Consider the following 27,773-nt stretch of genomic DNA (forward strand, 5'->3'; position numbering starts at 1 on the left):
CATTGAAATATATTTGTTTAAATTGATCTTAGATACATTTAATGTAGAAATAAAAAGGTTTATGGATAAGATTTTAGAACTAAATATGTTCTACTCATTTGTATCGCTCCCCCACATTATGGATAATGTACTATTCCAGGAAACGCGTCATACTAAATGGATCGTCACTAGTTACTACAGTCACAAAGTCAGGAATCCCGCCTATTTCTACAATGTATCTTCTTATAATCTGATTTTAAACCTAACCACACTGCTAACCGTATGCCTAACCATAACCTTAAATTAAGACCAAAAAGCAAATGTCTGTTTTAATGAAAATTTACGATATAGCCAATTCTGACTTTGTGACTGTGCTATCTAGTGGAAACCTCCTCAATGTCACACATGTTGTTGTGTAACGCTAGCTAACGTGCTGGTTTCCAGTAGCTAAAATATATTAGCTAATCATGTATACATTAAACTGTATATTATCTAATTCTGTCAGGAGTATTTGCCAACAGGTTGCTGGTTCTTTGAATGCAGGAGGCTCAATGTAAGTATGTCGCTTTTTTATACGAAATCCCATGCATGCAATTGACAGCTAGCTAGCGAGATAACGTTATTTAATGATGCTAGTTTGAGGACTGGTAGTCTGGATTTAGATATACTGCCAGTTTGCTACACTTCACTAAACCGATTAGCTAGCTAGTTTGTTAGCTGTCTGTACTGAACAAAAATATAAACGCAACAATTTCAGAGATTTTACCGCGTTACAGTTCATGTAAGGAAATGAGTCAATTGAAATAAATTCATTTTTCCCTAATCTATGAATTTCACATGACTGGGCAGGGGTGCAGCCATGGGTGGGCCTGGGAGGGCATAGGGGAGCCCACTGGGGAGTCAGGCCCAGCCAATCAGAATGAGTTTTCCCCACAAAAGGGCTTCATTACTGACAGAAATACTCCTCAGCACCCCCCTCAGACGATCCCGCAGGTGAAGAAGCCGGATGTGGAGGTCCTGGGCTGGCGTGTTTACGGGTGGTCTGTGGTTGTGATGCCGTTTGGACGTACTGCCAACTTCTCTAAAACGACATTGGAGGCAGTTTATGGTAGAGAAATTAACATTCAATTCTCTGGCAACAGCTCTGGGTGACATTCCTGCAGTCAGTATGCCAATTACACGCTCCCTCAAAACTTGAGACATCTGTGGCATTGTATGTGTGACAAAACTGCACATTTTAAAGTAGCCTTTTATTGTTTTAGCACAAGGTGCACCTGTGTAATGATCATGCTGTTTAATCAGCTTCTTGATATGCCACGCCTGTCAGGTGGATGGATTATCTTGGCAAAGGAGAAATGCTCACTAACAGGTTTGTGTACAAAATTTGAGAGAAATAAGCTTTTTCTGCAATTTTTTATTTCAGCTCATGAAACATGGGACCAACACTTTACATGGCGTTTATATTTATGTTCAGTGTAGGTAGCAGAAATGTATGATCTGTGCAGTTACTGGAGTATCTCAAAATGAACAGTGATTTATCAACACTTGCTAGCCAGTTTGTGATTTATCAACACTTGCTAGCCAGTTTGTGAGCAATAATCACATTGCTGCATGCAGCTTCTGGCTGCCTGTTTTTGAAGGTGGTTTGAAGTTGCTGTGTTGATGATTGTTTTATGTTTTGTAGTTGTGGAACCACCGGTCTGCAGAGAGCAGTGAGCTCCAGTGCTGTCAGGTTGCAAGAAGCTGCTAGCGTCACGGCCACACCTGGGAAAAGTTCCAAAGAATTCAGGTAATACTATCCCTCTCAAACTCTAGTTCAGCCTTCTCCCTACAGTCCTCAGACATTCAGCCTTCTCCCTACAGTCCTCAGACATTCAGCCTTCTCCCTACAGTCCTCAGACATTCAGCATTCTCCCTACAGTCCTCAGACATTCAGCCTTCTCCCTACAGTCCTCAGACATTCAGCCTTCTCCCTACAGTTCTCAGACATTCAGCCTTCTCCCTACAGTCCTCAGACATTCAGCCTTCTCCCTACAGTCCTCAGACATTCAGCCTTCTCCCTACAGTCCTCAGACATTCAGCCTTCTTGGGTAGCTTAATGACTTTGGCTTCCTTCCAGGTCTGAGGACAATTTTTTTAAAAATCCAGACTCAGATAATAAAAATATGACAAATAGGAAGGAAGTGGCGATATAGTCCACCATTTTCCCACCTCACCCACACTAACTTTACAGAATTCAAAATTACAATGCTTTTCTTTCATTATTGGGTATTTTATGCATGAATATGATGCCTAAGTGTACCTACTTTGCCAATGAAATAGTAATTAAAGTAATTGGCAACATCAAAAGGTTTTGTGATAAATGAGCAATGTGATTCAATGAAAGATGGAGTTGAATTAGTCTTTCTGCCCATAATTTCATTTAAAATATTCCAAAGCATTTTTCTATCACACATTGCCATTTATCTCTGTTTCATAATATCATTTCTTATTTCTGTTCAGTTTAGTTCACATCATTTCTCAATTAACAGTAAGTCAGGCAGTCAGATGTGCATCCAGACTTCTTCACCAATCCTTTTGCCCCGTCTCTTTCAACCAGACAGCTTTCCAATTCCTCACCAATCCACGGGGCTTTAAGTTCTACCAGAGTTCCATAATAGGTGCATGCTTATCAATAACCGGAAGAAACTATTTCATAAATGCATCACATCAGACCAACAGATATTTGTTGTATCTTCAATATAGGAATCAGTACAGAACATTTAGTATGATCTCTTATACACTATTTTAGGCCTTTTGGAACTTTTGCTTTTCTAGATATGACCACTATGTTATGGTCAGTACATCCAATGGGTTTGGATACAGCTTTAGCGTTCTGCAGCAACAATATGTCCTGTAATGGAAGTGACAGCCGTGATCCAGGGCTAAGGGAACAGACTTCCATGATCCAGGGCTAAGGGAACAGACTTCCATGATCCAGGGCTAAGGGAACAGACTTCCATGATCCAGGACTAAGGGAACAGACTTCCATGATCCAGGACTAAGGGAACAGACTTCCATGATCCAGGGCTAAGGGAACAGACTTCCATGATCCAGGGCTAAGGGAACAGACTTCCATGATCCAGGGCTAAGGGAACAGACTTCCATGATCCAGGGCTAAGGGAACAGACTTCCATGATCCAGGGCTAAGGGAACAGACTTCCATGATCCAGGGCTAAGGGAACAGACTTCCATGATCCAGGGCTAAGGGAACAGACTTCCATGATCCAGGGCTAAGGGAACAGACTTCCATGATCCAGGGCTAAGGGAACAGACTTCCATGATCCAGGGCTAAGGGAACAGACTTCCAGGGCTAAGGGAACAGACTTCCATGATCCAGGGCTAAGGGAACAGACTTCCATGATCCAGGGCTAAGGTAACAGACTTCCATGATCCAGGGCTAAGGGAACAGACTTCCATGATCCAGGACTAAGGGAACAGACTTCCATGATCCAGGACTAAGGTAACAGACTTCCATGATCCAGGGCTAAGGTAACAGACTTCCATGATCCAGGGCTAAGGGAACAGACTTCCATGATCCAGGACTAAGGTAACAGACTTCCATGATCCAGGGCTAAGGTAACAGACTTCCATGATCCAGGGCTAAGGGAACAGACTTCCATGATCCAGGACTAAGGGAACAGACTTCCATGATCCAGGGCTAAGGGAACAGACTTCCATGATCCAGGGCTAAGGGAACAGACTTCCATGATCCAGGGCTAAGGGAACAGACTTCCATGATCCAGGGCTAAGGTAACAGACTTCCATGATCCAGGGCTAAGGGAACAGACTTCCATGATCCAGGACTAAGGGAACAGACTTCCAGGGCTAAGGGAACAGACTTCCATGATCCAGGACTAAGGGAACAGACTTCCATGATCCAGGGCTAAGGGAACAGACTTCCATGATCCAGGGCTAAGGGAACAGACTTCCATGATCCAGGACTAAGGGAACAGACTTCCATGATCCAGGGCTAAGGGAACAGACTTCCATGATCCAGGGCTAAGGGAACAGACTTCCATGATCCAGGGCTAAGGGAACAGACTTCCATGATCCAGGACTAAGGGAACAGACTTCCATGATCCAGGGCTAAGGTAACAGACTTCCATGATCCAGGGCTAAGGGAACAGACTTCCATGATCCAGGACTAAGGGAACAGACTTCCATGATCCAGGGCTAAGGGAACAGACTTCCATGATCCAGGACTAAGGTAACAGACTTCCATGATCCAGGGCTAAGGGAACAGACTTCCATGATCCAGGACTAAGGGAACAGACTTCCAGGACTAAGGGAACAGACTTCCATGATCCAGGGCTAAGGGAACAGACTTCCATGATCCAGGGCTAAGGGAACAGACTTCCATGATCCAGGGCTAAGGGAACAGACTTCCATGATCCAGGGCTAAGGGAACAGACTTCCATGATCCAGGACTAAGGGAACAGACTTCCATGATCCAGGGCTAAGGGAACAGACTTCCATGATCCAGGACTAAGGGAACAGACTTCCATGATCCAGGGCTAAGGGAACAGACTTCCATGATCCAGGGCTAAGGGAACAGACTTCCATGATCCAGGACTAAGGGAACAGACTTCCATGATCCAGGGCTAAGGGAACAGACTTCCATGATCCAGGGCTAAGGGAACAGACTTCCAGGGCTAAGGGAACAGACTTCCATGATCCAGGACTAAGGGAACAGACTTCCAGGGCTAAGGGAACAGACTTCCATGATCCAGGACTAAGGGAACAGACTTCCATGATCCAGGGCTAAGGGAACAGACTTCCAGGGCTAAGGGAACAGACTTCCATGATCCAGGACTAAGGGAACAGACTTCCATGATCCAGGGCTAAGGGAACAGACTTCCAGGGCTAAGGGAACAGACTTCCATGATCCAGGACTAAGGGAACAGACTTCCATGATCCAGGGCTAAGGGAACAGACTTCCAGGGCTAAGGGAACAGACTTCCATGATCCAGGACTAAGGGAACAGACTTCCATGATCCAGGGCTAAGGGAACAGACTTCCATGATCCAGGACTAAGGGAACAGACTTCCATGATCCAGGGCTAAGGGAACAGACTTCCAGGGCTAAGGGAACAGACTTCCAGGGCTAAGGGAACAGACTTCCATGATCCAGGACTAAGGGAACAGACTTCCAGGGCTAAGGGAACAGACTTCCATGATCCAGGACTAAGGGAACAGACTTCCAGGGCTAAGGGAACAGACTTCCAGGGCTAAGGGAACAGACTTCCATGATCCAGGGCTAAGGGAACAGACTTCCATGATCCAGGGCTAAGGGAACAGACTTCCATGATCCAGGACTAAGGGAACAGACTTCCATGATCCAGGGCTAAGGGAACAGACTTCCAGGGCTAAGGGAACAGACTTCCATGATCCAGGACTAAGGGAACAGACTTCCATGATCCAGGACTAAGGGAACAGACTTCCATGATCCAGGGCTAAGGTAACAGACTTCCATGATCCAGGGCTAAGGGAACAGACTTCCATGATCCAGGGCTAAGGGAACAGACTTCCATGATCCAGGGCTAAGGGAACAGACTTCCATGATCCAGGACTAAGGGAACAGACTTCCATGATCCAGGGCTAAGGGAACAGACTTCCATGATCCAGGGCTAAGGGAACAGACTTCCATGATCCAGGGCTAAGGGAACAGACTTCCATGATCCAGGGCTAAGGTAACAGACTTCCATGATCCAGGGCTAAGGGAACAGACTTCCATGATCCAGGACTAAGGGAACAGACTTCCATGATCCAGGGCTAAGGGAACAGACTTCCATGATCCAGGGCTAAGGGAACAGACTTCCATGATCCAGGGCTAAGGGAACAGACTTCCATGATCCAGGGCTAAGGGAACAGACTTCCATGATCCAGGACTAAGGTAACAGACTTCCAGGGCTAAGGGAACAGACTTCCATGATCCAGGGCTAAGGGAACAGACTTCCATGATCCAGGGCTAAGGGAACAGACTTCCAGGGCTAAGGGAACAGACTTCCATGATCCAGGGCTAAGGGAACAGACTTCCATGATCCAGGACTAAGGGAACAGACTTCCATGATCCAGGGCTAAGGGAACAGACTTCCATGATCCAGGGCTAAGGGAACAGACTTCCATGATCCAGGGCTAAGGGAACAGACTTCCATGATCCAGGACTAAGGGAACAGACAGCTGTGATCCAGGGCTAAGGGAACAGACTTCCATGATCCAGGGCTAAGGGAACAGACTTCCATGATCCAGGGCTAAGGGAACAGACTTCCATGATCCAGGGCTAAGGGAACAGACTTCCATGATCCAGGACTAAGGGAACAGACAGCTGTGATCCAGGGCTAAGGGAACAGACTTCCATGATCCAGGGCTAAGGGAACAGACTTCCATGATCCAGGACTAAGGGAACAGACTTCCATGATCCAGGACTAAGGGAACAGACTTCCATGATCCAGGGCTAAGGGAACAGACTTCCATGATCCAGGACTAAGGGAACAGACTTCCATGATCCAGGACTAAGGGAACAGACTTCCATGATCCAGGGCTAAGGGAACAGACTTCCAGGGCTAAGGGAACAGACTTCCATGATCCAGGGCTAAGGGAACAGACTTCCAGGGCTAAGGGAACAGACTTCCATGATCCAGGACTAAGGTAACAGACTTCCATGATCCAGGGCTAAGGGAACAGACTTCCATGATCCAGGACTAAGGTAACAGACTTCCATGATCCAGGGCTAAGGTAACAGACTTCCATGATCCAGGGCTAAGGGAACAGACTTCCATGATCCAGGACTAAGGGAACAGACTTCCAGGACTAAGGGAACAGACTTCCATGATCCAGGACTAAGGTAACAGACTTCCGTGATCCAGGGCTAAGGGAACAGACTTCCATGATCCAGGGCTAAGGTAACAGACTTCCATGATCCAGGACTAAGGGAACAGACTTCCATGATCCAGGACTAAGGGAACAGACTTCCATGATCCAGGACTAAGGGAACAGACTTCCAGGACTAAGGGAACAGACTTCCATGATCCAGGGCTAAGGGAACAGACTTCCATGATCCAGGGCTAAGGGAACAGACTTCCAGGGCTAAGGGAACAGACTTCCATGATCCAGGACTAAGGGAACAGACTTCCATGATCCAGGGCTAAGGTAACAGACTTCCATGATCCAGGACTAAGGGAACAGACTTCCATGATCCAGGGCTAAGGGAACAGACTTCCATGATCCAGGACTAAGGGAACAGACTTCCATGATCCAGGGCTAAGGGAACAGACTTCCAGGGCTAAGGGAACAGACTTCCAGGGCTAAGGGAACAGACTTCCATGATCCAGGGCTAAGGGAACAGACTTCCATGATCCAGGACTAAGGGAACAGACTTCCATGATCCAGGACTAAGGGAACAGACTTCCATGATCCAGGACTAAGGTAACAGACTTCCATGATCCAGGGCTAAGGGAACAGACTTCCATGATCCAGGGCTAAGGGAACAGACTTCCATGATCCAGGACTAAGGGAACAGACTTCCATGATCCAGGACTAAGGTAACAGACTTCCATGATCCAGGGCTAAGGGAACAGACTTCCATGATCCAGGGCTAAGGTAACAGACTTCCATGATCCAGGGCTAAGGGAACAGACTTCCATGATCCAGGGCTAAGGGAACAGACTTCCATGATCCAGGGCTAAGGTAACAGACTTCCATGATCCAGGGCTAAGGGAACAGACTTCCATGATCCAGGGCTAAGGGAACAGACTTCCAGGGCTAAGGGAACAGACTTCCATGATCCAGGGCTAAGGGAACAGACTTCCAGGGCTAAGGGAACAGACTTCCATGATCCAGGACTAAGGTAACAGACTTCCATGATCCAGGGCTAAGGTAACAGACTTCCATGATCCAGGGCTAAGGGAACAGACTTCCATGATCCAGGACTAAGGGAACAGACTTCCAGGACTAAGGGAACAGACTTCCATGATCCAGGACTAAGGTAACAGACTTCCGTGATCCAGGGCTAAGGGAACAGACTTCCATGATCCAGGACTAAGGTAACAGACTTCCGTGATCCAGGGCTAAGGGAACAGACTTCCATGATCCAGGACTAAGGGAACAGACTTCCAGGACTAAGGGAACAGACTTCCATGATCCAGGACTAAGGTAACAGACTTCCGTGATCCAGGGCTAAGGGAACAGACTTCCATGATCCAGGACTAAGGGAACAGACTTCCATGATCCAGGACTAAGGGAACAGACTTCCATGATCCAGGGCTAAGGGAACAGACTTCCATGATCCAGGGCTAAGGGAACAGACTTCCATGATCCAGGGCTAAGGGAACAGACAGCTGTGATCCAGGACTAAGGTAACAGACTTCCATGATCCAGGGCTAAGGGAACAGACTTCCATGATCCAGGACTAAGGGAACAGACTTCCATGATCCAGGGCTAAGGTAACAGACAGCTGTGATCCAGGGCTAAGGGAACAGACTTCCATGATCCAGGGCTAAGGGAACAGACTTCCATGATCCAGGGCTAAGGGAACAGACTTCCAGGGCTAAGGGAACAGACTTCCATGATCCAGGGCTAAGGGAACAGACTTCCATGATCCAGGACTAAGGGAACAGACTTCCATGATCCAGGGCTAAGGGAACAGACTTCCATGATCCAGGGCTAAGGGAACAGACTTCCATGATCCAGGGCTAAGGGAACAGACTTCCATGATCCAGGGCTAAGGGAACAGACTTCCATGATCCAGGGCTAAGGGAACAGACTTCCATGATCCAGGGCTAAGGGAACAGACTTCCATGATCCAGGGCTAAGGTAACAGACTTCCATGATCCAGGGCTAAGGGAACATACTTCCATGATCCAGGGCTAAGGGAACAGACTTCCATGATCCAGGACTAAGGGAACAGACTTCCATGATCCAGGGCTAAGGGAACAGACTTCCATGATCCAGGACTAAGGTAACAGACTTCCATGATCCAGGGCTAAGGGAACAGACTTCCATGATCCAGGGCTAAGGGAACAGACTTCCATGATCCAGGGCTAAGGGAACAGACTTCCATGATCCAGGGCTAAGGGAACAGACTTCCATGATCCAGGGCTAAGGGAACAGACTTCCATGATCCAGGACTAAGGTAACAGACTTCCATGATCCAGGGCTAAGGGAACAGACTTCCATGATCCAGGGCTAAGGGAACAGACTTCCATGATCCAGGGCTAAGGTAACAGACTTCCATGATCCAGGGCTAAGGGAACAGACTTCCATGATCCAGGACTAAGGGAACAGACTTCCAGGGCTAAGGGAACAGACTTCCATGATCCAGGACTAAGGGAACAGACTTCCATGATCCAGGGCTAAGGGAACAGACTTCCATGATCCAGGGCTAAGGGAACAGACTTCCATGATCCAGGACTAAGGGAACAGACTTCCATGATCCAGGGCTAAGGGAACAGACTTCCATGATCCAGGACTAAGGGAACAGACTTCCATGATCCAGGACTAAGGGAACAGACTTCCAGGGCTAAGGGAACAGACTTCCATGATCCAGGACTAAGGGAACAGACTTCCATGATCCAGGGCTAAGGTAACAGACTTCCATGATCCAGGACTAAGGGAACAGACTTCCATGATCCAGGACTAAGGGAACAGACTTCCATGATCCAGGACTAAGGGAACAGACTTCCAGGGCTAAGGGAACAGACTTCCATGATCCAGGGCTAAGGGAACAGACTTCCATGATCCAGGGCTAAGGTAACAGACTTCCATGATCCAGGACTAAGGGAACAGACTTCCATGATCCAGGACTAAGGGAACAGACTTCCAGGGCTAAGGGAACAGACTTCCATGATCCAGGGCTAAGGGAACAGACTTCCATGATCCAGGGCTAAGGGAACAGACTTCCATGATCCAGGGCTAAGGGAACAGACTTCCAGGGCTAAGGGAACAGACTTCCATGATCCAGGACTAAGGGAACAGACTTCCATGATCCAGGACTAAGGGAACAGACTTCCATGATCCAGGACTAAGGTAACAGACTTCCATGATCCAGGACTAAGGGAACAGACTTCCATGATCCAGGACTAAGGGAACAGACTTCCAGGACTAAGGGAACAGACTTCCATGATCCAGGGCTAAGGGAACAGACTTCCATGATCCAGGACTAAGGGAACAGACTTCCAGGGCTAAGGGAACAGACTTCCATGATCCAGGACTAAGGGAACAGACTTCCATGATCCAGGACTAAGGGAACAGACTTCCAGGGCTAAGGGAACAGACTTCCATGATCCAGGGCTAAGGGAACAGACTTCCATGATCCAGGGCTAAGGGAACAGACTTCCATGATCCAGGACTAAGGGAACAGACTTCCATGATCCAGGACTAAGGTAACAGACTTCCATGATCCAGGACTAAGGGAACAGACTTCCATGATCCAGGGCTAAGGGAACAGACTTCCATGATCCAGGGCTAAGGGAACAGACTTCCATGATCCAGGGCTAAGGGAACAGACTTCCATGATCCAGGACTAAGGGAACAGACTTCCATGATCCAGGACTAAGGTAACAGACTTCCATGATCCAGGACTAAGGGAACAGACTTCCATGATCCAGGGCTAAGGGAACAGACTTCCATGATCCAGGACTAAGGGAACAGACTTCCATGATCCAGGGCTAAGGGAACAGACTTCCAGGGCTAAGGGAACAGACTTCCAGGGCTAAGGGAACAGACTTCCATGATCCAGGGCTAAGGGAACAGACTTCCATGATCCAGGACTAAGGGAACAGACTTCCATGATCCAGGACTAAGGGAACAGACTTCCATGATCCAGGACTAAGGTAACAGACTTCCATGATCCAGGGCTAAGGGAACAGACTTCCATGATCCAGGGCTAAGGGAACAGACTTCCATGATCCAGGACTAAGGGAACAGACTTCCATGATCCAGGACTAAGGTAACAGACTTCCATGATCCAGGGCTAAGGGAACAGACTTCCATGATCCAGGGCTAAGGTAACAGACTTCCATGATCCAGGGCTAAGGGAACAGACTTCCATGATCCAGGGCTAAGGGAACAGACTTCCATGATCCAGGGCTAAGGTAACAGACTTCCATGATCCAGGGCTAAGGGAACAGACTTCCATGATCCAGGGCTAAGGGAACAGACTTCCAGGGCTAAGGGAACAGACTTCCATGATCCAGGGCTAAGGGAACAGACTTCCAGGGCTAAGGGAACAGACTTCCATGATCCAGGACTAAGGTAACAGACTTCCATGATCCAGGGCTAAGGTAACAGACTTCCATGATCCAGGGCTAAGGGAACAGACTTCCATGATCCAGGACTAAGGGAACAGACTTCCAGGACTAAGGGAACAGACTTCCATGATCCAGGACTAAGGTAACAGACTTCCGTGATCCAGGGCTAAGGGAACAGACTTCCATGATCCAGGACTAAGGTAACAGACTTCCGTGATCCAGGGCTAAGGGAACAGACTTCCATGATCCAGGACTAAGGGAACAGACTTCCAGGACTAAGGGAACAGACTTCCATGATCCAGGACTAAGGTAACAGACTTCCGTGATCCAGGGCTAAGGGAACAGACTTCCATGATCCAGGACTAAGGGAACAGACTTCCATGATCCAGGACTAAGGGAACAGACTTCCATGATCCAGGGCTAAGGGAACAGACTTCCATGATCCAGGGCTAAGGGAACAGACTTCCATGATCCAGGGCTAAGGGAACAGACAGCTGTGATCCAGGACTAAGGTAACAGACTTCCATGATCCAGGGCTAAGGGAACAGACTTCCATGATCCAGGACTAAGGGAACAGACTTCCATGATCCAGGGCTAAGGTAACAGACAGCTGTGATCCAGGGCTAAGGGAACAGACTTCCATGATCCAGGGCTAAGGGAACAGACTTCCATGATCCAGGGCTAAGGGAACAGACTTCCAGGGCTAAGGGAACAGACTTCCATGATCCAGGGCTAAGGGAACAGACTTCCATGATCCAGGACTAAGGGAACAGACTTCCATGATCCAGGGCTAAGGGAACAGACTTCCATGATCCAGGGCTAAGGGAACAGACTTCCATGATCCAGGGCTAAGGGAACAGACTTCCATGATCCAGGGCTAAGGGAACAGACTTCCATGATCCAGGGCTAAGGGAACAGACTTCCATGATCCAGGGCTAAGGGAACAGACTTCCATGATCCAGGGCTAAGGTAACAGACTTCCATGATCCAGGGCTAAGGGAACATACTTCCATGATCCAGGGCTAAGGGAACAGACTTCCATGATCCAGGACTAAGGGAACAGACTTCCATGATCCAGGGCTAAGGGAACAGACTTCCATGATCCAGGACTAAGGTAACAGACTTCCATGATCCAGGGCTAAGGGAACAGACTTCCATGATCCAGGGCTAAGGGAACAGACTTCCATGATCCAGGGCTAAGGGAACAGACTTCCATGATCCAGGGCTAAGGGAACAGACTTCCATGATCCAGGGCTAAGGGAACAGACTTCCATGATCCAGGACTAAGGTAACAGACTTCCATGATCCAGGGCTAAGGGAACAGACTTCCATGATCCAGGGCTAAGGGAACAGACTTCCATGATCCAGGGCTAAGGTAACAGACTTCCATGATCCAGGGCTAAGGGAACAGACTTCCATGATCCAGGACTAAGGGAACAGACTTCCAGGGCTAAGGGAACAGACTTCCATGATCCAGGACTAAGGGAACAGACTTCCATGATCCAGGGCTAAGGGAACAGACTTCCATGATCCAGGGCTAAGGGAACAGACTTCCATGATCCAGGACTAAGGGAACAGACTTCCATGATCCAGGGCTAAGGGAACAGACTTCCATGATCCAGGACTAAGGGAACAGACTTCCATGATCCAGGACTAAGGGAACAGACTTCCAGGGCTAAGGGAACAGACTTCCATGATCCAGGACTAAGGGAACAGACTTCCATGATCCAGGGCTAAGGTAACAGACTTCCATGATCCAGGACTAAGGGAACAGACTTCCATGATCCAGGACTAAGGGAACAGACTTCCATGATCCAGGACTAAGGGAACAGACTTCCAGGGCTAAGGGAACAGACTTCCATGATCCAGGGCTAAGGGAACAGACTTCCATGATCCAGGGCTAAGGTAACAGACTTCCATGATCCAGGACTAAGGGAACAGACTTCCATGATCCAGGACTAAGGGAACAGACTTCCAGGGCTAAGGGAACAGACTTCCATGATCCAGGGCTAAGGGAACAGACTTCCATGATCCAGGGCTAAGGGAACAGACTTCCATGATCCAGGGCTAAGGGAACAGACTTCCAGGGCTAAGGGAACAGACTTCCATGATCCAGGACTAAGGGAACAGACTTCCATGATCCAGGACTAAGGGAACAGACTTCCATGATCCAGGACTAAGGTAACAGACTTCCATGATCCAGGACTAAGGGAACAGACTTCCATGATCCAGGACTAAGGGAACAGACTTCCAGGACTAAGGGAACAGACTTCCATGATCCAGGGCTAAGGGAACAGACTTCCATGATCCAGGACTAAGGGAACAGACTTCCAGGGCTAAGGGAACAGACTTCCATGATCCAGGACTAAGGGAACAGACTTCCATGATCCAGGACTAAGGGAACAGACTTCCAGGGCTAAGGGAACAGACTTCCATGATCCAGGGCTAAGGGAACAGACTTCCATGATCCAGGGCTAAGGGAACAGACTTCCATGATCCAGGACTAAGGGAACAGACTTCCATGATCCAGGACTAAGGTAACAGACTTCCATGATCCAGGACTAAGGGAACAGACTTCCATGATCCAGGGCTAAGGGAACAGACTTCCATGATCCAGGGCTAAGGGAACAGACTTCCATGATCCAGGGCTAAGGGAACAGACTTCCATGATCCAGGACTAAGGGAACAGACTTCCATGATCCAGGACTAAGGTAACAGACTTCCATGATCCAGGACTAAGGGAACAGACTTCCATGATCCAGGGCTAAGGGAACAGACTTCCATGATCCAGGGCTAAGGGAACAGACTTCCAGGGCTAAGGGAACAGACTTCCATGATCCAGGGCTAAGGGAACAGACTTCCATGATCCAGGGCTAAGGGAACAGACTTCCATGATCCAGGACTAAGGGAACAGACTTCCGTGATCCAGGGCTAAGGGAACAGACTTCCATGATCCAGGGCTAAGGGAACAGACTTCCATGATCCAGGACTAAGGGAACAGACTTCCATGATCCAGGGCTAAGGGAACAGACTTCCATGATCCAGGACTAAGGTAACAGACTTCCATGATCCAGGACTAAGGGAACAGACTTCCATGATCCAGGGCTAAGGGAACAGACTTCCAGGGCTAAGGGAACAGACTTCCATGATCCAGGACTAAGGGAACAGACTTCCATGATCCAGGGCTAAGGGAACAGACTTCCATGATCCAGGACTAAGGGAACAGACTTCCATGATCCAGGACTAAGGTAACAGACTTCCATGATCCAGGACTAAGGGAACAGACTTCCATGATCCAGGGCTAAGGGAACAGACTTCCATGATCCAGGACTAAGGGAACAGACTTCCATGATCCAGGGCTAAGGGAACAGACTTCCAGGGCTAAGGGAACAGACGTCCATGATCCAGGGCTAAGGGAACAGACTTCCATGATCCAGGACTAAGGGAACAGACTTCCATGATCCAGGGCTAAGGGAACAGACTTCCATGATCCAGGACTAAGGGAACAGACTTCCATGATCCAGGACTAAGGGAACAGACTTCCATGATCCAGGGCTAAGGGAACAGACTTCCATGATCCAGGGCTAAGGGAACAGACTTCCATGATCCAGGACTAAGGGAACAGACTTCCATGATCCAGGGCTAAGGGAACAGACTTCCATGATCCAGGACTAAGGGAACAGACTTCCATGATCCAGGACTAAGGGAACAGACTTCCATGATCCAGGGCTAAGGGAACAGACTTCCAGGGCTAAGGGAACAGACTTCCATGATCCAGGGCTAAGGGAACAGACTTCCATGATCCAGGACTAAGGGAACAGACTTCCATGATCCAGGGCTAAGGGAACAGACTTCCATGATCCAGGGCTAAGGGAACAGACAGCTGTGATCCAGGGCTAAGGTAACAGACTTCCATGATCCAGGGCTAAGGGAACAGACTTCCATGATCCAGGGCTAAGGGAACAGACTTCCATGATCCAGGGCTAAGGGAACAGACTTCCATGATCCAGGACTAAGGGAACAGACTTCCATGATCCAGGGCTAAGGGAACAGACTTCCAGGGCTAAGGGAACAGACTTCCATGATCCAGGGCTAAGGGAACAGACTTCCATGATCCAGGACTAAGGGAACAGACTTCCATGATCCAGGGCTAAGGGAACAGACTTCCATGATCCAGGGCTAAGGGAACAGACTTCCATGATCCAGGACTAAGGGAACAGACTTCCATGATCCAGGGCTAAGGGAACAGACAGCTGTGATCCAGGGCTAAGGTAACAGACTTCCATGATCCAGGGCTAAGGGAACAGACAGCTGTGATCCAGGGCTAAGGGAACAGACTTCCATGATCCAGGGCTAAGGGAACAGACTTCCAGGGCTAAGGGAACAGACTTCCATGATCCAGGGCTAAGGTAACAGACTTCCATGATCCAGGGCTAAGGGAACAGACTTCCATGATCCAGGACTAAGGGAACAGACTTCCAGGGCTAAGGGAACAGACTTCCAGGGCTAAGGGAACAGACTTCCATGATCCAGGACTAAGGGAACAGACTTCCATGATCCAGGGCTAAGGTAACAGACTTCCATGATCCAGGGCTAAGGGAACAGACTTCCAGGGCTAAGGGAACAGACTTCCATGATCCAGGGCTAAGGGAACAGACTTCCATGATCCAGGACTAAGGGAACAGACTTCCATGATCCAGGGCTAAGGTAACAGACTTCCATGATCCAGGGCTAAGGGAACAGACTTCCATGATCCAGGGCTAAGGGAACAGACTTCCATGATCCAGGACTAAGGGAACAGACTTCCATGATCCAGGGCTAAGGTAACAGACTTCCATGATCCAGGGCTAAGGGAACAGACTTCCATGATCCAGGGCTAAGGGAACAGACTTCCATAGAAGCACATTTCTTCCTCTATTCTTAGTATGCTGCTTTTGAATCGGAAACGAATCTGACTTTGAAATGGTTGATTTGTCAAGGATTTTCGGGAACAATTGTTTGGAAGTTTCTAACAGTTTGACGATGTTTCTTCCTCCTCCCTAAGTCACCTCCCTCCGTTGCCTGGCCAGGACAGCGCACTGAGATGGGCTGGGAAGAAGTATGAAGAGTTGCCGATAGCACACGTCAAAGCTACATATAACAAGTAAGCTGGCAGTGATGTGAATAGCTGATAGATTGTAATGTGACAGACAGTGATGTGAATAGCTGATAGATTGTAACGTGTGTCCCCCAGTACACATGTCCAGCTGATTGATTGTAATGTGTCCCCCCAGTACACATGTCCTGCTGACAGACAGTGATGTGAATAGCTGATAGATTATAATGTGACAGACAGTGATGTGAATAGCTGATAGATTGTAATGTGACAGACAGTGATGTGAATAGCTGATCGATTGTAATGTGACAGACAGTGATGTGAATAGCTGATAGATTGTAATGTGTCCCCCCCAGTACACATGTCCAGGTGACAGACAGTGATGTGAATAGCTGATAGATTGTAATGTGTCCCCCCCAGTACACATGTCCAGGTGACAGACAGTGATGTGAATAGCTGATAGATTGTAACGTGTCCCCCCCAGTACACATGTCCAGGTGACAGACAGTGATGTGAATAGCTGATAGATTGTAACGTGTCCCCCCCAGTACACATGTCCAGGTGACAGACAGTGATGTGAATAGCTGATAGATTGTAATGTGTCCCCCCCAGTACACATGTCCAGGTGACAGACAGTGATGTGAATAGCTGATAGATTGTAATGTGTCCCCCCCAGTACACATGTCCAGGTGACAGACAGTGATGTGAATAGCTGATAGATTGTAACGTGTCCCCCCCAGTACACATGTCCAGGTGACAGACAGTGATGTGAATAGCTGATAGATTGTAATGTGACAGACAGTGATGTGAATAGCTGATAGATTGTAACGTGTCCCCCCCAGTACACATGTCCAGGTGACAGACAGTGATGTGAATAGCTGATAGATTGTAATGTGTCCCCCCCCAGTACACATGTCCAGGTGACAGACAGTGATGTGAATAGCTGATAGATTGTAATGTGACAGACAGTGATGTGAATAGCTGATAGATTGTAATGTGTCCCCCCAGTACACATGTCCAGGTGACAGACAGTGATGTGAATAGCTGATAGATTGTAATGTGTCCCCCCCAGTACACATGTCCAGCTGATAGATTGTAATGTGTCCCCCCAGTACACATGTCCAGGTGACAGACAGTGATGTGAATAGCTGATAGATTGTAATGTGAGAGACAGTGATGTGAATAGCTGATAGATTGTAACGTGTCCCCCCCAGTACACATGTCCAGGTGACAGACAGTGATGTGAATAGCTGATAGATTGTAATGTGTCCCCCCCAGCTGATAGATTGTAATGTGTCCCCCCCAGCTGATAGATTGTAATGTGTCCCCCCCAGCTGATAGATTGTAATGTGTCCCCCCCAGTACACATGTCCAGGTGATAGATTGTAATGTGTCCCCCCCAGCTGATAGATTGTAATGTGTCCCCCCCAGTACACATGTCCAGGTGACAGACAGTGAGGGCCAGTACATGGTCAGAACATCATGTGGAACAGAGGGGTTCAGGAATGTCAAGAAGGCCACTCCCATCGCTGCCCAGACAGCAGGCATCTCCGCTGCAGTGGTAAGATGAGACCATGTGGATATAATATAGCCAATGGACCCAGTTAATAGTTCTAGTCTGATGAGACCATGTGGATATAATATAGCCAATGGACCCAGTTAATAGTTAGTCTGATGAGACCATGTGGATATAATATAGCCAATGGACCCAGTTAATAGTTAGTCTGATGAGACCATGTGGATATAATATAGCCAATGGACCCAGTTAATAGTTCTAGTCTGATGAGACCATGTGGATATAATATAGCCAATGGACCCAGTTAATAGTTCTAGTCTGATGAGACCATGTGGATATAATATAGCCAATGGACCCAGTTAATAGTTCTAGTCTGATGAGACCATGTGGATATAATATAGCCAATGGACCCAGTTAATAGTTAGTCTGATGAGACCATGTGGATATAATATAGCCAATGGACCCAGTTAATAGTTCTAGTCTGATGAGACCATGTGGATATAATATAGCCAATGGACCCAGTTAATAGTTCTAGTCTGATGAGACCATGTGGATATAATATAGCCAATGGACCCAGTTAATAGTTCTAGTCTGATGAGACCATGTGGATATAATATAGCCAATGGACCCAGTTAATAGTTCTAGTCTGATGAGACCATGTGGATATAATATAGCCAATGGACCCAGTTAATAGTTAGTCTGATGAGACCATGTGGATATAATATAGCCAATGGACCCAGTTAATAGTTCTAGTCTGATGAGACCATGTGGATATAATATAGCCAATGGACCCAGTTAATAGTTCTAGTCTGATGAGACCATGTGGATATAATATAGCCAATGGACCCAGTTAATAGTTCTAGTCTGATGAGACCATGTGGATATAATATAGCCAATGGACCCAGTTAATAGTTCTAGTCTGATGAGACCATGTGGATATAATATAGCCAATGGACCCAGTTAATAGTTCTAGTCTGATGAGACCATGTGGATATAATATAGCCAATGGACCCAGTTAATAGTTCTAGTCTGATGAGACCATGTGGATATAATATAGCCAATGGACCCAGTTAATAGTTCTAGTCTGAGACCATGTGGATATAATATAGCCAATGGACCCAGTTAATAGTTAGTCTGATGAGACCATGTGGATATAATATAGCCAATGGACCCAGTTAATAGTTCTAGTCTGATGAGACCATGTGGATATAATATAGCCAATGGACCCAGTTAATAGTTAGTCTGATGAGACCATGTGGATATAATATAGCCAATGGACCCAGTTAATAGTTAGTCTGATGAGACCATGTGGATATAATATAGCCAATGGACCCAGTTAATAGTTCTAGTCTGATGAGACCATGTGGATATAATATAGCCAATGGACCCAGTTAATAGTTAGTCTGATGAGACCATGTGGATATAATATAGCCAATGGACCCAGTTAATAGTTAGTCTGATGAGACCATGTGGATATAATATAGCCAATGGACCCAGTTAATAGTTAGTCTGATGAGACCATGTGGATATAATATAGCCAATGGACCCAGTTAATAGTTCTAGTCTGATGAGACCATGTGGATATAATATAGCCAATGGACCCAGTTAATAGTTCTAGTCTGATGAGACCATGTGGATATAATATAGCCAATGGACCCAGTTAATAGTTCTAGTCTGATGAGACCATGTGGATATAATATAGCCAATGGACCCAGTTAATAGTTCTAGTCTGATGAGACCATGTGGATATAATATAGCCAATGGACCCAGTTAATAGTTCTAGTCTGATGAGACCATGTGGATATAATATAGCCAATGGACCCAGTTAATAGTTAGTCTGATGAGACCATGTGGATATAATATAGCCAATGGACCCAGTTAATAGTTCTAGTCTGATGAGACCATGTGGATATAATATAGCCAATGGACCCAGTTAATAGTTAGTCTGATGAGACCATGTGGATATAATATAGCCAATGGACCCAGTTAATAGTTCTAGTCTGATGAGACCATGTGGATATAATATAGCCAATGGACCCAGTTAATAGTTAGTCTGATGAGACCATGTGGATATAATATAGCCAATGGACCCAGTTAATAGTTCTAGTCTGATGAGACCATGTGGATATAATATAGCCAATGGACCCAGTTAATAGTTCTAGTCTGATGAGACCATGTGGATATAATATAGCCAATGGACCCAGTTAATAGTTCTAGTCTGAGACCATGTGGATATAATATAGCCAATGGACCCAGTTAATAGTTCTAGTCTGATGAGACCATGTGGATATAATATAGCCAATGGACCCAGTTAATAGTTCTAGTCTGAGACCATGTGGATATAATATAGCCAATGGACCCAGTTAATAGTTAGTCTGATGAGACCATGTGGATATAATATAGCCAATGGACCCAGTTAATAGTTAGTCTGATGAGACCATGTGGATATAATATAGCCAATGGACCCAGTTAATAGTTAGTCTGATGAGACCATGTGGATATAATATAGCCAATGGACCCAGTTAATAGTTAGTCTGATGAGACCATGTGGATATAATATAGCCAATGGACCCAGTTAATAGTTAGTCTGATGAGACCATGTGGATATAATATAGCCAATGGACCCAGTTAATAGTTCTAGTCTGATGAGACCATGTGGATATAATATAGCCAATGGACCCAGTTAATAGTTCTAGTCTGATGAGACCATGTGGATATAATATAGCCAATGGACCCAGTTAATAGTTCTAGTCTGATGAGACCATGTGGATATAATATAGCCAATGGACCCAGTTAATAGTTCTAGTCTGATGAGACCATGTGGATATAATATAGCCAATGGACCCAGTTAATAGTTAGTCTGATGAGACCATGTGGATATAATATAGCCAATGGACCCAGTTAATAGTTCTAGTCTGATGAGACCATGTGGATATAATATAGCCAATGGACCCAGTTAATAGTTCTAGTCTGATGAGACCATGTGGATATAATATAGCCAATGGACCCAGTTAATAGTTAGTCTGATGAGACCATGTGGATATAATATAGCCAATGGATCCAGTTAATAGTTCTAGTCTGATGAGACCATGGGGTTATAATATAGCCAATGGACAAAGTTAATAGTTAGTCTGATGAGACCATGTGGATATAATATAGCCAATGGACAAAGTTAATAGTTAGTCTGGCTGCTACAAGAACGCAGAACAAGGGTGTGATACGTCGGTTTTCCACAAGATGGCAGTAGAGCCTAAATCAAATGCAGCGCGGCAAAAATATACATTTGTGTTTCCTGATAAATGATCACGTATTCTTCTTCTTCTTCTTCTCCTGAGCAGAAGGCCACAGCGGCGGGGGTGACGTTTGTCCGTGTGTCGGTGAAAGGTCTGGGTCCTGGACGCTTGGTGAGTACCTTTTTGATGACGTGATCACAGTTGGACAAACTGAAGAAATGCAGAATTGACATAAAACACAAGTAGAGATAAACATAGTTTACATGATACAGGACATGATGCATCTTTTCCCCCCCCACACTGAAGTCATACCACATAGTTTACATGATACAGGACATGATGCATCTTTTCCCCCCCACACTGAAGTCATACCACATAGTTTACATGATACAGGACATGATGCATCTTTTCCCCCCCACACTGAAGTCATACCACATAGTTTACATGATACAGGACATGATGCATCTTTTCCCCCCACACTGAAGTCATACCACATAGTTTACATGATACAGGACATGATGCATCTTTTCCCCACACTGAAGTCATACCACATAGTTTACATGATACAGGACATGATGCATCTTTTCCCCCCCCACACTAGTAGCTCTTTCCCCCTCGAACATGATACAGGATGATGCATCTTTTCCCCCTCACACTGAAGTCATACCACATAGTTTACATGATACATGGACATGATGCATCTTTTCCCCCACTGAAGTCATTCACCACATAGTTTACATGATACGAGGACACTAGTATGCATCTTTTCCCCCCACTGAAGTCATACCACATAGTTTACATGATACAGGACATGATGCTTCTTTTCCCCCCACACTGAAGTCATACACATAGTTTACATGATACAGGACATGATGCATCTTTCCCCCCCCACACTGAAGTCATACCACATAGTTTACATGATACAGGACATGATGCATCTTTTCCCCCCCCACACTGAAGTCATACCACATAGTTTACATGATACAGGACATGATGCATCTTTTCCCCCCCACACTGAAGTCATACCACATAGTTTACATGATACAGGACATGATGCATCTTTTCCCCCCCACACTGAAGTCATACCACATAGTTTACATGATACAGGACATGATGCATCTTTTCCCCCCCACTGAAGTCATACCACATAGTTTACATGATACAGGACATGATGCATCTTTTCCCCCCCACTGAAGTCATACCACATAGTTTACATGATACAGGACATGATGCATCTTTTCCCCCCACACTGAAGTCATACCACATAGTTTACATAATACAGGACATGATGCATCTTTTCCCCCCCACTGAAGTCATACCACATAGTTTACATGATACAGGACATGATGCATCTTTTCCCCCCCACTGAAGTCATACCACATAGTTTACATGATACAGGACATGATGCATCTTTTCCCCCCACACTGAAGTCATACCACATAGTTTACATGATACAGGACATGATGCATCTTTTCCCCCCCACTGAAGTCATACCACATAGTTTACATGATACAGGACATGATGCATCTTTTCCCCCCACACTGAAGTCATACCACATAGTTTACATAATACAGGACATGATGCATCTTTTCCCCCCCCACTGAAGTCATACCACATAGTTTACATGATACAGGACATGATGCATCTTTTCCCCCCCACTGAAGTCATACCACATAGTTTACATGATACAGGACATGATGCATCTTTTCCCCCCCACTGAAGTCATACCACATAGTTTACATGATACAGGACATGATGCATCTTTTCCCCCCCACTGAAGTCATACCACATAGTTTACATGATACAGGACATGATGCATCTTTTCCCCCCCACACTGAAGTCATACCACATAGTTTACATGATACAGGACATGATGCATCTTTTCCCCCCCACACTGAAGTCATACCACATAGTTTACATGATACAGGACATGATGCATCTTTTCCCCCCCACCCTGAAGTCATACCACATAGTTTACATGATACAGGACATGATGCATCTTTTCCCCCCCACCCTGAAGTCATACCACATAGTTTACATGATACAGGACATGATGCATCTTTTCCCCCCCACTGAAGTCATACCACATAGTTTACATGATACAGGACATGATGCATCTTTTCCCCCCCACTGAAGTCATACCACATAGTTTACATGATACAGGACATGATGCATCTTTTCCCCCCCACTGAAGTCATACCACATAGTTTACATGATACAGGACATGATGCATCTTTTCCCCCCACACTGAAGTCATACCACATAGTTTACATGATACAGGACATGATGCATCTTTTCCCCCCCACTGAAGTCATACCACATAGTTTACATGATACAGGACATGATGCATCTTTTCCCCCCCACTGAAGTCATACCACATAGTTTACATGATACAGGACATGATGCATCTTTTCCCCCCACACTGAAGTCATACCACATAGTTTACATAATACAGGACATGATGCATCTTTTCCCCCCCCACTGAAGTCATACCACATAGTTTACATGATACAGGACATGATGCATCTTTTCCCCCCCACTGAAGTCATACCACATAGTTTACATGATACAGGACATGATGCATCTTTTCCCCCCCACTGAAGTCATACCACATAGTTTACATGATACAGGACATGATGCATCTTTTCCCCCCCACTGAAGTCATACCACATAGTTTACATGATACAGGACATGATGCATCTTTTCCCCCCCACCCTGAAGTCATACCACATAGTTTACATGATACAGGACATGATGCATCTTTTCCCCCCCCACACTGAAGTCATACCACATAGTTTACATGATACAGGACATGATGCATCTTTTCCCCCCCCACTGAAGTCATACCACATAGTTTACATGATACAGGACATGATGCATCTTTTCCCCCCCCACCCTGAAGTCATACCTGGTTTTGAATCTCTTCTCATGTCTGTTCAGTCAGAATCTTGTACAGACTTACTAGGAAAAGACGTTAGAGCCTCGTGATTGATTGATTGATTGATTGATTGATTGGGTTCCATGATGCATTTCTTTCTCTGTGCAGTCTGCCATCAAGGGTCTGACCATGGGAGGATTGGAGGTTGTGTCCATCACTGACAACACCCCCGTACCACACAATGGTTGTCGCCCTCGCAAGGCTAGAAGAATATGAACAGGACCATACCATCATGGACTGCAGGGGTCCAGCCATCTGTCTTGTAACACGCTTAAAGTTGTTGTATGAAGATGATTTTCTTTACTGGTATTTAAGCATTTTGGAAAATACATGCAGGAATGTTGGTAAAACATTCAGGGCCGGTTTCCCGGACACAGATTTAAGCCCTGGACTGAAAAACAAGCTCAATGTAGAATCTCAATGGAAAATAATTTTCAGTCCAGAACTAGGCTTAATCTGTGTCTGGGGAAACTGGCTCTAAATGCATGTAGCAGCACATCTAGTAACAGATAGATGAATCTAGAACGAGGCTGTTTTAAAGTTCCCATTATTTCTAGGTTTATTAAATCCATTTACACCCAAAACCCCTTGTACAACATGTGGTATAAATCCAAGGCTTACAGCAGGAGAGAACCTGGTCAGATCAGTCCATCTGGTTTGTACAGGTGAGTGACCGATGGATACACTGTCACTACCACGAACACGAGGTGAACAACCAGAACATATGCAGACAGTTTGACAGAAACAACCCTGTTTGTCAACTAGTCAAACGTTCCTCCTCTGGAAGACCACGTTAACTTTACATGGTTCCATCAAGGTATATTGATATTATGAGGACATCAAAAACAGTTTCTCCTATTCTTGAAAACCTCTTCAGTTCTTTTTTTTGTTTTACATACAATGACCCAAGAACACATGAACACCACCGCACAGCATCAACTGTAGGCTCCATCTCCTCCATGAACACCATCGTACACCATCAACTGTAGGCTCCATCTCCTCCATGAACACCACCGCACAGCATCAACTGTAGGCTCCATCTCCTCCATGAACACCACCGCACAGCATCAACTGTAGGCTCCATCTCCTCCATGAACACCATCAACTGTAGGCTCCATCTCCTCCATGAACACCATCAACTGTAGGCTCCATCTCCTCCATGAACACCATCGTACACCATCAACTGTAGGCTCCATCTCCTCCATGAACACCATCTCCCATTCCAAAAGTCAAGGCACAGTCATCTCGGCATAATTGGACACTGATATTTGAACTCAACTTTCCATTTCCAAATAAACAGTATTATTTACCAGTGTTTTTGTCTGGAGTGGATCAATTTGGTCTTAGTTTATATCATCCATTCAATCTTTAGAGATTGACTATCTTTAGTGAGAACAAATAGAACATGAGTACAGTATTTAACTCATTACTGGACAACACAACATACATAGTCGAGTTAGCCCTTTGAAACCAAACATGTTACAATGTACAAAAGAAGCCATCTGGTCCACTGCTGTACAGTTGGTAACTATAGGCTAGCGTCTCTGAGCTGCAGAACAGCTCTGCTACTATAGGCTAGTGTCTCTGAGCTGCAGAACATCTCTGCTACTATAGGCTAGCGTCTCTGTGAGGTGCAGAACATCTCTGCTACTATATGCTAGCGTCTCTGTGAGCTGCAGAACATCTCTGCTACTATAGGCTAGCGTCTCTGTGAGCTGCAGAACATCTCTGCTACTATAGGCTAGCGTCTCTGTGAGCTGCAGAACATCTCTGCTACTATAGGCTAGCGTCTCTGTGAGCTGCAGAACATCTCTGCTACTATAGGCTAGCGTCTCTGTGAGCTGCAGAACATCTCTGCTACTATAGGCTAGCGTCTCTGAGAGCTGCAGAACATCTCTGCTACTATAGGCTAGTGTCTCTGAGCTGCAGAACATCTCTGCTACTATAGGCTAGCGTCTCTGAGCTGCAGAACATCTCTGCTACTATAGGCTAGCGTCTCTGAGCTGCAGAACATCTCTGCTACTATAGGCTAGCGTCTCTGAGCTGCAGAACATCTCTGCTACTATAGGCTAGCGTCTCTCTGAGCTGCAGAACATCTCTGCTACTATAGGCTAGCGTCTCTGAGCTGCAGAATATCTCTGCTACTATAGGCTAGTGTCTCTGAGCTGCAGAACATCTCTGCTACTATAGGCTAGCGTCTCTGAGCTGCAGAACATCTCTGCTACTATAGGCTAGCGTCTCTGAGCTGCAGAACATCTCTGCTACTATAGGCTAGTGTCTCTGAGCTGCAGAACATCTCTGCTACTATAGGCTAGCGTCTCTGTGAGCTGCAGAACATCTCTGCTACTATAGGCTAGCGTCTCTGAGCTGCAGAACAGGCGTAGGGGGGAAGGGGGGGCAGGGGGAAAGGGGGAAAGGGGGCAGGGGGGAAGGGCGTAGGGGGGCAGGGGGGAAGGGCGTAGGGGGGAAGGGGGGGAAAAGGGGGTAGGGGGGAAGGGCGTAGGGGGGGAAGGGGGTAGGGGGGAAGGGGGCAGGGGGGAAGGGCGTAGGGGGGCAGGGGGGAAGGGCGTAGGGGGGAAGGGGGGAAAGGGGGCAGGGGGGAAGGGCGTAGGGGGGGCAGGGGCGTGGGGGGAAGGGGGGGGCGTGGGGGGAAGGGGGCAGGGGGGAAGGGCGTAGGGGGGGCAGGGGCGTGGGGGGCAGGGGGGGAAGGGGGAAAGGGGGCAGGGGGGAAGGGCGCAGGGGGGAAGGGCGTAGGGCAAGCGTGCGACCCAAACAGATGTCGGAACGTGTCATAGCTGGATAGCTATGAGTTTGACCCATACACTATTCTGGATAGCTATGAGTTTGACCCAGACACTATTCTGGATAGCTATGAGTTTGACCCAGACACTATTCTGGATAGCTATGAGTTTGACCCATACACTATTCTGGATAGCTATGAGTTTGACCCAGACACTATTCTGGATAGCTATGAGTTTGACCCAGACACTATTCTGGATAGCTATGAGTTTGACCCAGACACTATTCTGGATAGCTATGAGTTTGACCCAGACACTATTCTGGATAGCTATGAGTTTGACCCAGACACTATTCTGGATAGCTATGAGTTTGACCCAGACACTATTCTGGATAGCTATGAGTTTGACCCAGACACTATTCTGGATAGCTATGAGTTTGACCCAGACACTATTCTGGATAGCTATGAGTTTGACCCAGACACTATTCTGGATAGCTATGAGTTTGACCCAGACACTATTCTGGATAGCTATGAGTTTGACCCAGACACTATTCTGGATAGCTATGAGTTTGACCCAGACACTATTCTGGATAGCTATGAGTTTGACCCAGACACTATTCTGGATAGCTATGAGTTTGACCCAGACACTATTCTGGATAGCTATGAGTTTGACCCAGACACTATTCTGGATAGCTATGAGTTTGACCCAGACACTATTCTGGATAGCTATGAGTTTGACCCAGACACTATTCTGGATAGCTATGAGTTTGACCCAGACACTATTCTGGATAGCTATGAGTTTGACCCAGACACTATTCTGGATAGCTATGAGTTTGACCCAGACACTATTCTGGATAGCTATGAGTTTGACCCAGACACTATTCTGGATAGCTATGAGTTTGACCCAGACACTATTCTGGATAGCTATGAGTTTGACCCAGACACTATTCTGGATAGCTATGAGTTTGACCCAGACACTATTCTGGAT

At 46.5% G+C, this 27,773-nt stretch overlaps 1 protein-coding gene across 3 annotated transcripts; it reads left to right on the forward strand.

The window, feature by feature from the left end:
* The first annotated feature begins 327 nt into the window (after positions 1-327).
* Positions 328-25,363, forward strand: LOC311116829 (small ribosomal subunit protein uS11m-like). 3 transcript variants are annotated; one of them, XR_014611475.1, is made up of 8 exons: positions 328-532; positions 1,664-1,768; positions 16,311-16,409; positions 17,793-17,922; positions 21,216-21,281; positions 24,157-25,037; positions 25,160-25,193; positions 25,238-25,363. XR_014611475.1 is itself a non-coding variant. In XM_084191863.1 (6 exons), exons 1-6 carry the CDS (start codon positions 447-449, stop codon positions 24,262-24,264), a joined length of 594 nt encoding a protein of 197 aa, XP_084047989.1. In that variant the 5' UTR covers positions 328-446; the 3' UTR covers positions 24,265-25,363. The 3 variants fall into 3 exon arrangements, 1 of the variants encoding a protein (XP_084047989.1); XR_014611474.1 differs by lacking the exon at positions 25,160-25,193 and having other exon boundaries at positions 24,157-25,125; XM_084191863.1 differs by having other exon boundaries at positions 24,157-25,363.
* The last annotated feature ends 2,410 nt before the right edge of the window (positions 25,364-27,773 follow it).

Source organism: Coregonus lavaretus (genome assembly GCF_964263955.1).
Source record: "Coregonus lavaretus genome assembly, contig: HAP1_SCAFFOLD_5003, whole genome shotgun sequence".
Classification (NCBI taxonomy): Eukaryota; Metazoa; Chordata; class Actinopteri; order Salmoniformes; family Salmonidae; genus Coregonus; species Coregonus lavaretus.

What these genes read in the sequence shown, in the direction of transcription:
- LOC311116829 (XM_084191863.1), top strand. Translation starts at nt 447, where the DNA reads ATGTATACATTAAACTGTATATTATCTAATTCTGTCAGGAGTATTTGC. An exon ending in TTGAATGCAGGAGGCTCAAT is followed by an intron (nt 533 to 1,663) that starts GTAAGTATGTCG and finishes TATGTTTTGTAG; the next exon opens with TTGTGGAACCACCGGTCTGC. An exon ending in CAGGCATCTCCGCTGCAGTG is followed by an intron (nt 17,923 to 21,215) that starts GTAAGATGAGAC and finishes TCTCCTGAGCAG; the next exon opens with AAGGCCACAGCGGCGGGGGT.